Below are 13,356 nucleotides of genomic sequence, written 5' to 3'. Positions count from 1 at the left end.
CAGTCAGTAAATCTTTCCAGCATTCTGTACATGTTTATGCCTTCTGGCTCCTCACACAGCATGCTGGGATTTGTAGTCCTGCTCTTCCCATTGTGAAATAGACCTTTTTAGAGGCACGTCATGTCCCAAACATTAATTTTTGGGGCATTCATTGTCTGAAGAGAAAACAAAGGAATGCCTCAGAGCCAAGTCATTTTCATCTGTCCGTTTGTTCATCTGTTTGGCTGTGACTCTCCTCAGCATGCCAAAACAACAGGCTGAGAACTCACCATAGAACTTGGTAGGGTGCTTATAGGCAGTGGTGTCATAACTACCTGAGAAGTAAGAACGGTATTCGGTCAGTGGTTGCCACAATGCAGAGAGATATCTCTCGTAGCGTGTTGCAATGCTAGGAAGTTCTTCTTTACCCAACGTGTGGTGGACACCTGGAATGCGCTTCCAGAGGGCGTAATAGGGCAGAGTACGGTACTGGGGTTCAAGAAGGGATTGGACAATTTCCTGTTGGAAAAGGGGATAGAGGGGTATAGATAGAGGATTACTGCACAGGTCCTGGACCTGTTGGGCCGCCGCGAGAGCGGACTGCTGGGCACGATGGACCTCTGGTGTGACCCAGCGGAAGCATTGCTTATGTTCTTATGGGAGAGGAGGAGATAGTGGATGCTCTGGATGGGCCATTTAGCCTTTATCTGCCATCATGTTTCTATGTTACTAAAGTTCTGTGACATCACAATGCAGGTGCAAAGAGCCTTAGCCTATAGGAAGAGGAGATGCAAATGTTAAGAGCCTTAGCCAATGCGCTTCCAGAGAGCGTAATAGGGCAGAGAACGGTACTGGGGTTCAAGAAAGGATTGGACAATTTCCTTCTGGAAAAGGGGATAGAGGGGTAGAGATAGAGGATTACTGCACAGGTCATGGACCTGTTGGGCCGCCGTGTGAGTGGACTGCTGGGCACGATAGACCTCAGGTCTGACCCAGTGGAAGCATTGCTTATGTTCTTATGGGAGAGGAGGAGATAGTGGATGCTCTGGATGGGCCATTTAGCCTTTATCTGCCATCATGTTTCTATGTTACTAAAGTTCTGTGACATCACAATGCAGGTGCAAAGAGCCTTAGCCTATAGGAAGAGGAGATGCAAATGTTAAGAGCCTTAGCCAATGCGCTTCCAGAGAGCGTAATAGGGCAGAGAACGGTACTGGGGGTTCAAGAAAGGATTGGACAAATTCCTGCTGGAAAAGGGGATAGAGGGGTATAGATAGAGGATTACTGCACAGGTCCTGGACCTGTTGGGCTGCCGCGTGAGCGGACTGCTGGGCACGATGGACCTCAGGTCTGACCCAGCGGAGGCATTGCTTATGTTCTTATGTTTAATTGGTGTGATATGGAATGTGTTCCGTCTACAATGGTCTCTCTGCCAATATACTGCTGTGAGGAAAAAAAGCAACAACTTAATTAAGTTTTTTTATCAGTGAACATCGTCGGTCCCTTCATTATCCTCAGGCCACGTGGTATCTTCTGTTTCCTGCAGTTCTCTAGAAGGAATGCGTGATGTAAAAAAAGCAAGCAATAGGGTCGCTTTATCAGTTTTTCCTACATGTAAAACCACTATTTTACACGGTAAAATTTATTTATTCAATTTTGTAGCCCGTCCTCCCAAAGGCGCCCAGAACAGGTTACAAAATACATCCATAATAATCAAGACAGGCATAATTTACATAAATTACAATATAGACATGACTGTAAAACATATGCACTAAGTAGCATCCGGTGAGATTAGGTGGCGTAGGTGCGTTGACTGAGGGGCATTTCCGGGTGAATGACTTTACGGCGCTGGGTTTGTAAAGAGGAAGGTTACACACAGTGGACAAGACAACTAAACTAAACTAAACCGTAAGTTTATATACCGCATCCTCTCCACGGAAGTGGAGCTTGGCACGATTTACAAGAACTTAAAATATAAGAAGAGAAAGGAAAAGGTTTACATGAGCTTATATATAGAATGGAAGAGTAAGGGGGGAAAATAGAATGACATGTTAGAGAAGAACCAAGTTTTCAGTTGCTTGCGGAATAGTTGGAGAGAGCCCAGGTTCCGCCACGGGATAGTAAGGTCGTTCCAGAGACCTGTGATTTTGAAGAGAAGAGATTTTCCCAGTTTACCTGCATAGAGAATACCGCGTAGAGAGGGGAAGGATAGTTTATATCTTTGGGCGGGTCTGGTGGAGTCAGGACTCGAGGAGTTAAAGGATAGTGGGATTAGGGGAGGAAGGATGCCGTGAATGATCTTAAAAGCCAGGCAGGAGCATTTGAAATGGATTCTGGAAATCACTGGGAGCCAGTGAAGATTGGACAGGAGTGGGGAGACATGGTCAGATTTGCGTTTTGCAAAGATCAACAACGCATGTTCTGGGGTGGAATTTCAGTGGCATGTGGAAATTGCCATGTACTTGTATGCGTGTTATAAAATACCCCTATTCACACATACTTTGTCCATGGCTGTGAATGTCCTCGGCTGTGATCTAACCAGTCACGAGCACCCATCCTCCTTTCCTGGCCATCCCCTCCCCCCACTACCGCACATGCACGCCGCTTCTCTTCCCCGTACCTCTGTAATGTTCCTGGCGTGAGCAGCAACCCCCCACGTACTGTCGCACCAGAGTCGTTTTTTTTCCTCTGACGCCACTTCCTGGACCCGCGTCTAGGAAGTGATATCGGAGGAAGAGCCGACGCTGGTGCGACAGCAACTTGGGGGGGGGGGTCGCTGCTCGCACCAGGAACGTTATGGAGGTATGGGGGGGAAGAGAAGCGGCATGCGCATGGCAGGGGCAGGGAAGAAGCTTGAGGAGGTGGGAGGTGGAGAAGAGAGCATGGGAGGGGTGCACTCACCCCGAGCACTTCTCACCCTCGCTATGCTACTGGCCAGCGTCTGCCACTTTACGCTAGGAGTAGCCTAATGGTTAGAGCCACAGGTTCAGACTCAGTAAAGCCAGGTTCAAATTCTCCCTTGGACAAGTCACTTAACCTTCTGTTCGCTCAGGCAGAGGCAGTGGAACACTGTTTGGTTGGGGGGGGGGGTCCCAGGAGCTCCGCCCTAGCCCCAGCGGAATCCTGCATCATGGCCCGTCACCAGCTCCCGACTCCGCCCCCTACCTCATCCCGGCGTTCTACTTTAAATGTTTGGGGTAGCCGCCGTGCAGCGTCAACAAACTGGCCTGCTCCTGGAAGTAGAAGGAAGGGTTCGTTGACGCTGTGTGGCGGCTGCCCCGAAGACAAAAAGTACAACATCGGGAAACAGGTAGGAGGGCAGGCACCAACTGTTGACTGCCAGTTTTGGGGGAGGCCATGGTCCCTGCGGCCTCCCCCGTTCTGACGCCTATTCCCTCAGGTACAAACTTAACTCCCCTTTTACTAAGCATCCGAGTGCTTTGATGCCCATTCAGCTCCTGTGGGGTGTCGGAGCATTTACCACAGCAACCCACGCTGTCAGGCTTAGTAAAGGGGGGGGGGGTTAGTTAGGAAAATACTTATTGCGCCAGAACTCACCTTGAGCTATTGAGAATGATACAGGCTAAATCCAGCTCCTTTTAGTATTTCATAAGTCCTGTGTATCTTAACAAAATAGGCCATAGGTAGCCACCCACTTGCACTCTCAAACACGTTAACCTACTGTTGTAAATGTACTCCAGTATATATTTCTGGGTCCACACTGAGTCATGCCTTCTCTGTTTGTTTGAATTTACATCTATGTACGTAACTGCCTGATTTTATATTCTTCGTACTAACTCCCACATTGTCATAGTTTATTCTGGGACATCTTGTTGTCCTCACATAGCTGCACAGTAATAATTTATTTTAGCAAATGGGAATATGCTACTTCTGTTGTTAGATGCCATCGACTCGTGTTCGAGTCCTAGCGATGATGATATCGGGTTTGCGTGGCCTCCAAGCATGCCTGTGACATCATAACCTCAATGCATGTGATGTCATTGTGTCACATGCATTGAGGCGCTCTTGGAAAACCCGAACAAACAGCTGTGTTTTAAAAATTCCATCCGGTCACCTGGACAGTCCTCCAAAAAGGAGACATGTCCGGGTTTTCCCAGATGTCTGGTAACCCTACTCAATCCGTCCTCTTTTTGTCCTGGTAATCCTTTGGTCACCACACATTGAATAGCTGTATTTAAGGCTCATGATTGTAGGGTTTCAGAAGATGCCCTGGTGCTTGCTCTCCTCTTTGCAGCAATGTCTGGACCACTGTAAATGTGGAAAGAATGTGAAATAGGAGAAAAAAATTTATAGGCAACTAGCTGATAACCCGACGTTGCCCGGATATTTATTTATCCCAAAATGTCCAACCCCCTACATGTCCCACCCCCCTATGTCCCACTGTCCCACCCCCCACGTTACCCCCCCCCACATGTCCCATATGCCCCACCTCCATGTCCCAACCCCCTACCCTCCACATGTCCCAAAGGAATGTCCCTCTCTATGGGGCTGAACTTAGACTTAAACGGCATCGGGAGTGTGGGTATTCATCTCTGCGAGCCCGAAAACTATGGGTTGGACATTAATATCTGTCGCTTTTGATAATTTTAACATATCACCCCCTTCCCACCCCCACAGTATTTTACCCCGTCCCACCTGCACAATATTTTTCCCCAGATAGTAAGTCATATGTGTACCAAGTTTGGTTGAAATCTCTCCATGCGTTTCAGAGTTATGCTGAGTATTCATGTGTGAGCCTGAAAACACTATGGGGTAGATACTAAAATCTGTCATTTTCAATCATTTTTACATATCCCCCCCTTCCCACCCCCACAGTGTTTGTCCTCAGATAGTAAGTAATGTGTATGTCAAGTTTGGTTGAAATCTGTCCATGCATTGAAGAGTTATGCTGGAACATACATACATACACACACACACATATATTCAAATTATAATGTGAAATATTTGACAAAATGAATACAATACAACTAACGCAAAACTTGATTATAAACAACAATTTTAGTTTCACCTCCAGGAGCAAGAACATATAAATTCTTGGGTGAACCCACCCTTGAGCAAGCAACATAGAGTTATGGGCCGCGAGACCCCCAGAACATATCACCCCAGGTAGTGAGGGATCGACATACCAAGTTTCGTTCAAATTGGTCAAGCCGTTTTTGCGTGATCGCGGCACATACATACATACCTCCGATTTTATATATATAGATTGCCAATGAAGGCAGCCTTGGCTGGCTGAACTGGAAGGACAAAGAGCAGAAGGAAACGTATTATATAGAGCACTGAAGCAAGATACAGATGTTGTACCCAATGCTACATGTATATTGAGCTGCTGTTCAATATAGCCAAATATTACAGTAACGGGTGCTAGAATAGCCCCACCTATACCCTGACCCTGACTCTGACCCCACCCATGCCTCATCGCTATCATGCCCGGACCCTGCCTCCCACTGATCCCAGTCCCACCACCTCACCTTTCACCATTTCCTTTGTACCCTTTGGGCCCTCCTGACCCGAGGCGGCAGCAGCAGTCCTGACGTACCAACCTTTCCTCCCTCAGTGCCCCAAAGCAGCAGTGGTCCTACCATTTCCATCTCTCCCTTTTCCCCTTTCACATCCTCTACCATCTCTCTCTGACCCTGTTTCACCCCTTTTGCCATCTTTCCCTTTCCTGTCCCCCTCTGTCCTTCCCCAACACCATCTCTCTCTCCTGCCCCCTCCACACTCCCTGAAGTCTATCTCTCCCTATCCCCTACCATCACTCCTGGTCTCCCTAGTAGCCCCTCTGTCCTTCTCATCCATCTGTCTCTGTCTCCTCACCTCCTGCCTCTGCGGAGCTCTCGCAGCTCCTCCTCGTCCTCCTCCAGCCAGGCTTCGGCCATCTGCCGCCGCGGCCTGCAGCCGCCGCAGCCGACATTCCCCTCGGGGGATTCTCATGCATGCACACTCCTACCTGCAGTGCCCTACAGCGCACAGAAAATGGGAGCACGCAGGTGGGAGTGCGCATGCGCGCTTAGGGCTTTACTATATTAGATACAGTTCGCCAAAATGATGTGATATTACTAAAATAAATGGCAGTATATATATACTTCAATGTCGGGAAGGGACCCATTTGACATGTTTCGCCACCCAGCTTTTTCTAGATGGTGTACTATTCTGGAAAAAGCTGGGTGGCGAAACATGTCGAATGGGTCCCTTCCTGATGCACATAAAGCACAAAGTCCTCTCACAGGATACCATAAAACTGTTGCCGAGACGTTGAAAATAGTGATTGGCTGGCTTGAGACACTTCTGAGGAATCTGCAAATAATTACGAGACAGTTACGTTGAAGTATATATATATATACTGTCGTTTATTTTAGTAATGTCGCATGTATATTGAGAGCGCGCTGTCAGTGTGTGTAGTCAACCGATGAATTTTTATTTGTTTTTTTTCTTTCTCCTTCCTTATTCCTGCATGCACTCCCCCCCCCCCCACCCCCCTCCGCAGTGGCAGACCATCTCTCTCACAGTCATAGAGAAAGTGCAAATTGCGGCGGCCATCTTGGGTTCCCTCTTCCTCATCGCCAGTATTTCGTGGCTCATCTGGTCGACCTTCAGCCCTTCTGCCAAGTGGCAGCGTCAGGATTTGCTCTTCCAGATCTGCTACGGGATGTACGGCTTCATGGATATTGTCTGTATAGGTGGGTGAATTTTACGTTGCAGGCACATCAGATTTTCTCTCTCCAAGAAAGAGGCTACTTACCCCTGCAGCTGGAGTTTCTCAACTCGGTCCTGGATTACCCCCTTGCCAGTCAAGTTTTCAGGAGCCTCTTGCGCAGTTGGTCAGTGTCACGTAAATAAAAAATAATTGCAGAGAGAAACAAAAGGGGCTTTTTTGCCAGCGACTGTCTGTATGAGCCAAAATCGGCAGTTTTGCTGAATCATGTGACACTGATCAACTGTGCAAGAGGTATTTTAATTCTGAGGCTTTTTTCTCCTTGGATCAGATTAAAGTTAATAAATCTGAATTTGAATTCAACTTCTGATATAATGTACTGAAGTATTGGGAATCAATACGGAACAGTATTGCGCACTAGTGGAGTTATATATTTTGATTATCGAATACCAAGCATTTTGCCCACCTTAATCAGCTGTCTGAAAATTTCCCACTCCCAGTGTGGGTCAGAGTCTGCACTTAGGGCTCCTTTTACTAAGGTGCGCTAGCGTTTTCAGTGTACGCTAACCACGCGCTAAACGAAAAATACTAGCGCAAGCTCTATGGAGGCGTTAGCGTTTAGCGCGTGCTCTCAAACCGCTAGCGCACCATAGTAACAGGGCCCCTTAGTGGGATGATCTGAGAACTTTTAGCTGAGAGGAGGAAGTGTTTCTGGGAATGTGTCTAGATCAGCGGAGGAAAGGGACTCGGGTGGGATTTTCACATATGCTGCCACTTCACATATGCTTTCCCAGCAAAAATTCCAACTGCACGCTTTGGAGCCGTCGTAGGTTTCGTAGCAAAAGCATGTGCATAGTTTGCATTTGTAAACTGATGCAAAGCTAGTAGGTAAAAAAAATGTTTCCCCCAATGCGGTTAGTTTTAAAATTATCCTTTTAAGAAAGCAACAGAAAAAGCAGACTGAACATAAGAACTGCCGCTGCTGGGTCAGATCGGTGGTCCATCGTGCCCAGCAGTCCGCTCACATGGCGGCCCTCTGGTCAAACACCAGCACCCTAACTGAAACTAGCCTTACCTGTGTACGTTCCGGTTCAGCAGGAACTTGTCTAACGTCGTCTTGAATCCCTGGAGGGTGTTTTCCCCTATAATAGCCTCCGGATGAGCATTCCAGTGTTCTACCACTCTCTGGGTGAAGAAGAACTTCCTTACGTTTGTACGGAATCTATCCCCTTTTAATAGTTTTTATAGTTTATAGTTTATTCAATTTTTGATTAAACGCCTTTTCGTTACTACAAAGCGTTGTACAGAATAAAAAATATTTACATTTAACAAAAATGACGAAAAGTATTTACATTTATCTAAAATGACAATTAAACATACTTTCTTATAGTAAAAATACAAGACAACAGACCGTACAAACTGGGTAAATGTTGACCCTTAGGCCATTAAACATAAGGAAAAGGGGGAAGAAATACACTTGAAATAGAAAAGTGAGAAACATATAAGGGAAGAACACTTAGGAACTGGGGAGCAGTAAAATTAATAGTTAAGAAAAAGAAGTTCAATTAAAAGCATCATTAAAAAGAAAGCACTTTAAGTTGCTTTAAAAATTTTTTAAGTTTTTTTCCATTTTTATATACAAAGGGAGAGCGTTCCAAATTGTAGGGGCTGTAACAGAAAACGTAGAGGTGCGACGCGTGCCAATGATTTTTAAAGAGGGAACGTTAAGGTTGTATTGAGAGATGGATCTTAAGGTTCTTGGGGGGTCGTAAGGAATCAGAAGTCTATCTATGAAAGCTGGTGTGTTGGTCTGTGTTGTTTTAAATGCCAGAAGTGCGATTTTATAAGTTACCCTGTGAGAGACTGGCAACCAGTGGGCCTTTTGAAGCAGAGGGGTAACATGATCGTATTTTTTTGCTCCCGAGATTATTTTAATGGCCGTATTTTGAATAAGTTGCAAGCGTTTTAAATCTTTATGAAAGATACCATTTAGTAAAGAGTTACAATAATCCATTTTTGAAATTACTAGTGAATGAATCAGAATGTTAAGGGAATTAGTATCTAAAAGAGGGACCAGTGATCTAATCATTCTTAGTTTATAATAACAACTTTTTACTATTGCACTTATTTGAGGACGGAATGTTAGCTTATTGTCGATTAAAACGCCTAAAATTTTTGTAGTTGAAATTAATGGAAGTGGAGTATTTTCGATTATGATTGGAGATATTAATTGATCTCCCTCTTTTCCAGAGAAAAGAAGAGTATTTGTTTTTTGAATGTTTAAAGAAAGCTTGTTTGTACTTAGCTTGTTTTAACTTTAGAGGGTGCCCTCTCGTTCTCTCTACTTTGGAAAGGGTGAACAACCTGTCTTTATCTACTTTGTCTTGAATCCCTGGAGAGTGTTTTCCCCTATAACAGCCTCCGGAAGAGCATTCCAGTTTTCCACCACTCTCTGAGTGAAGAAGAACTTCCTTACATTCGTACAGAATCTATCCCCTTTCAACTTTTAGAGAGTGCCCTCTCGTTCTCCCTACCTTGGAGAGGGTGAACAACCTGTCCTTATCTACTAAGTCTATCCCCTTCAGTATCTTGAATGTTTCGATCATGTCCCCTCTCAATCTCCTCTGTTCGAGGGAGAAGAGGCCCAGTTTTTCTAATCTTTCATTGTATGGCAACTCCTCCAGCCCTTAACCTTCTTAGTCGCTCTTCTCTGGACCCTTTCGAGTAGTACCATGCTCTTCTTCATGTACCGTGACCAGTGCTGGACGCAGTACTCCAGGTGAGGGCGCACCATGGCCCGGTACAGCGGCATGATAACCTTCTCTGATCTGTTCGTGATCCCCTTCGTTATCATTCCTAGCATTCTGTTCGCCCTTTCCGCCGCCGCCACACATTGCGCGGACAGCTTCATCGACTTGTCGATCAGAACTCCCAAGTCCCTTTCCTGGGAGGTATCTCCAAGTACCGCAGGGACTTAGCTGTGATATGCATGGAAGAAAAAGCTGGATTTCTCATTTCGTTTCCTAATAATATAGGGGGTCTTTTACTACAGCACCTTAGCCGAATTAGTGCGCGCTAAATGCTTACGCTTCCATAGAATATAATGGGCGCGTTAGCATTTAGCGTGTACTAATCTGTAGCACGCGCTAAATCGGCCAGCGCGCCATAGTAAAAGGTTCCGTTAATTTTGTTGTGCCATTTTCCAGTGGGAATGACAAAATGGAGCAAAATCTTTGTTGGGTTTCAATGGCACTTTTGATTGGAAATAACCAAAAGGCGGCAATGGATTTCATTGCGTTATCCACGTCTCTTGAAAATGGCAGAACATTTTCTACTGGATAAATTAATGAACACCAGCTGGTAAACACTTATACAGTGGTACCTTGGTTTACGAGTGCAACGGTTTGCGAGTGTTTTGCAAGACGAGCAAAACATTCGCAAACTTGGTGCCTCGTAAACCGAGCTTGCCTCGCTGTACGAGCGCCCCCCCCCCCCCCCCGCGAACCGGCACCTTCCCCCAGCACAGGAAGCAGATTTTCAGGCACCGGCACCAACGCACAGGACATGCTGGTGCCGGTGCCGGTGCCGATGCGGAGGCTACACTGGAAGTAAGAAGAGGGTTCGGGTGGGTTGGGGGATCTCAGGTTGCGGCGGGGGGTTGCCCGATGGCGGCTGGGGGTGCCGGATCGCAGGGGGGGCCTTCGGGGGGAGCAATGCCGGTTCTCGTGGGGGGGAAGCAGCGCTGCTGGCCTCGGGGGGGGGGGGGGGAAGGTGGGGGGTGGGAACATATCAAAGCAAGTTTCCCTTACTTCTGGAACGGATTATGCTCGTAATCCAAGGTACCACTGTAACTGCTTATTTTGTATGTTCACAACCAACCAGGGCTTCTTGTGTGCTCAGAGATCTTTACACTTGAGACCGTAGTGTGGGTTTCGCCCGCCACAAGGTATCTCTCTGCGCAATCATTACGCTTGCACTTATCACGCAAAAATATATTTTTTGTGCTAGAATAATACTTTATGAAAAAAAATACTGCGTAATAAATTTGAATAGCACTTAGCTGCATCTTCGGGGTCCTGACGCGTTTCGCACAAATGCTGCTTCAGAGAACCCTCTTGAAAATGGGGCCAGTCATCCCTTGGCCAGTGACAATCTCTTCTGTGGGTCTTTGTGGCCTTAGTGGCCAAAATTGGGTAGATGGCCAAGTTGGCCAGAGGCCTGCTACCAGTCAGAAATCCCAATAGGGGTGTGGGCACAGTAGACAAACGACCCGCCAATTGCACCATTTATTTTAATCAATTTTCTCTACTGTTCTCCCAGGGGAGCTCAGAATGGTTTACATGAATTTATTCAGGTACTGAAACATTTTTCCCTGTCTGTCCTGGTGGGTTCACAATCTATCTAATGTACCAGGGACAATGGGGGGATTAAGTGACTTGCCCAGGGTCACAAGGAGTAGTACAGGGGGTTTGAACCCACAACCTCATGGTGCTAAGGCTGTAGCTTTAACCACTGCACCACTCTAGAAATCAAAATGTAGTAAAAGTGAGCCAAATATAGGACAATCCAGCCATTGTGACATCACTGATGAGGTTGGCTCTTATTGGTGGAATGAGGCATTGTGACATCACAGTATCAGCTCTGGTTACCAGAGACAGACACTTTGCACACTATTTATTCATTCAGTTTTCTATACTGTTCTCCCAGGGGAGCTCAGAACGGTTTACATGAATTTATTCAGGTACTCAAGCATTTTTCCCTGTCTGTCCCGGTGGGCTCACAATCTGTCTGGGGCAATTCTTGAGGCTAATTCTTCTAAAATCGCCTCTGTAGTCTAATTGGAATAATGTGATATTTGGGGCTTCCAAAGGGGGCTAAGCTGAGACTGCTATTATTTAATATTTTTATCAATGGTATGGAATGGTAGTTCTAAGTCTGTCCTGCTCCCTCATCCTAGCCAGGCCTAGATGTAAAGACCATGTGGATCGTTATGGGCCAATTTTTTGGCCGGTTCTGAAACAGAGATTGATGCTCAAACAAGTTTGAATGCAAATGATATGCGTGGAGGTGCGCCTTAATCTCCGTTTGACTCCGTCCAATCTATCGCTGTGAGAGCGACTCTCACACATGTACAGAATAGTCCTGCTTAAATTAGATTGTAAGGTCTTCTGAGCAGGGACCATCTATTGTACATTAAAATGTACGGCGTTGCGTACGCCTTTCAGTGCTTTAGAAATAATAAATGAGTAGTAATAATCAAGTTTAATTCAAGTTTAATAAAATTTGATAAAATCGCTTATCTGGAAATACTAAGCAAATAACAATCCCAATAATTATACAAATCAAAACATGACTAAAACACTTACAAATAAAAAGGGGAAATAACAAACTGGTACATTAGGGAAAAAAGGGGAAGAAATATAATCTTTGTAAGAATAGAAACAAGGCAAATACATATGAAAATCTGTCCAGTTGATACAGCGACAATGTACGCATGCACAAGACATGGATTATTGTAGCGTGTCCCGTGGAGCGCAAAGAAGATGCGGTTAACAAACGCTGGTATTGCCTTGATGCTTTGCGCTTCCTCTTGCCGTAAAGTAAGTAGCAGCCAATTCAACGCCATGACGTCATACACACGTGATCATCGAAGACGTACGGAGGAGGCGGAGAGGTAGCAACAGACTACGCAAATGCGGGGCATAGATGAGGGTGGTACGGTATAAAGTATAAAGCTCCGGCCCGGATTTTAAATCATGAGAAAAGTATAAAAATTTTAATCATGCGACAAGTATAAAGTTCTGCCCCAGATTTTAATCATGAGAAATTAAAATTTTAGCTTTTTCCCATGGACCCTGTCTTTCTCTGCCTTCTCTTTTATATTTTATGCTGTCAACGGGCACGCATAAAACGCGCTTTCAACACACGTGCTCAAAACGCGCATATAACACACCTATACGTCCCTGCTATTGTAAAAACTGTATTTATGGTATCAATGTTATAAGTATTATATGAATTTCAGTCACTTTTTTTGGATCGCTAAAAGCGATCACTTTTTTTTTGTGTATCGCGAAGCGATGTTAGAGCATCAATCGCTCGGCTAGTTTACATGGCAGTTTAATATTAACGACCTTATTTGCATGGCCGGATCGGAGAATGAGCGATCGTGCAGAAAACCACATGGTGAGCTGCTTTGTGCACTGGGTCGGCAAATCCGATCGTCGCTAGACCAGTCAAAACCGGTTTAGCGACAATCGTTACACGATCGCCGACTTTAGTCGGGATTTCAGGATACCTACGAGCGGTGAAACCAAAGGCACTGCGTATAGATCTGTCTGATATCTATTTCAGTTGCCTTGAAAACCCAGCCTCCCTCAGGGCACGTTTGGGAATCACTGCTCTAGAAGGAGCAATAAACAGCAATATTGTGATTTCTGCTCTTGACATCAAACTTCCATATTGTAAACACACAGCAGGATATACCGATTATGCAAACACAGTCAGACACTTGAGGAAAATGAACAGGCAACTGGCAGAAAATATTTAATGTGGAGATGTATAAGGTAAAGACAAGAAAAAAAGGCAAGGTGGATATTCCTCCAGTCCCGACTCCTCCAGAACTGCCCAAAGGCATAAACTAGCCTTCCCCTCCCTACGCGGCATCCACTATGCAGGCAAACTGGGAAAATCCCTTCTCTTCA

The 13,356-nt window shown here is 45.6% G+C and overlaps 1 protein-coding gene across 1 annotated transcript in view; it reads left to right on the top strand.

Moving 5' to 3' along the window:
• The window catches only part of MARCHF4 (membrane associated ring-CH-type finger 4), a 143,203-nt gene that overhangs the window by 90,979 nt on the left and 38,868 nt on the right, over positions 1–13,356 (top strand). Inside the window, exon 3 of the mRNA XM_033946523.1 lies at positions 6,488–6,680. Coding sequence (XP_033802414.1) covers positions 6,488–6,680 — 193 coding nt within the window. The remainder of the gene's footprint in view (positions 1–6,487; positions 6,681–13,356) is intronic.

Source organism: Geotrypetes seraphini, chromosome 5, assembly GCF_902459505.1.
Source record: "Geotrypetes seraphini chromosome 5, aGeoSer1.1, whole genome shotgun sequence".
NCBI classification, from domain to species: Eukaryota; Metazoa; Chordata; class Amphibia; order Gymnophiona; family Dermophiidae; genus Geotrypetes; species Geotrypetes seraphini.
This window is presented reverse-complemented; position numbering and strand designations above follow the sequence as displayed.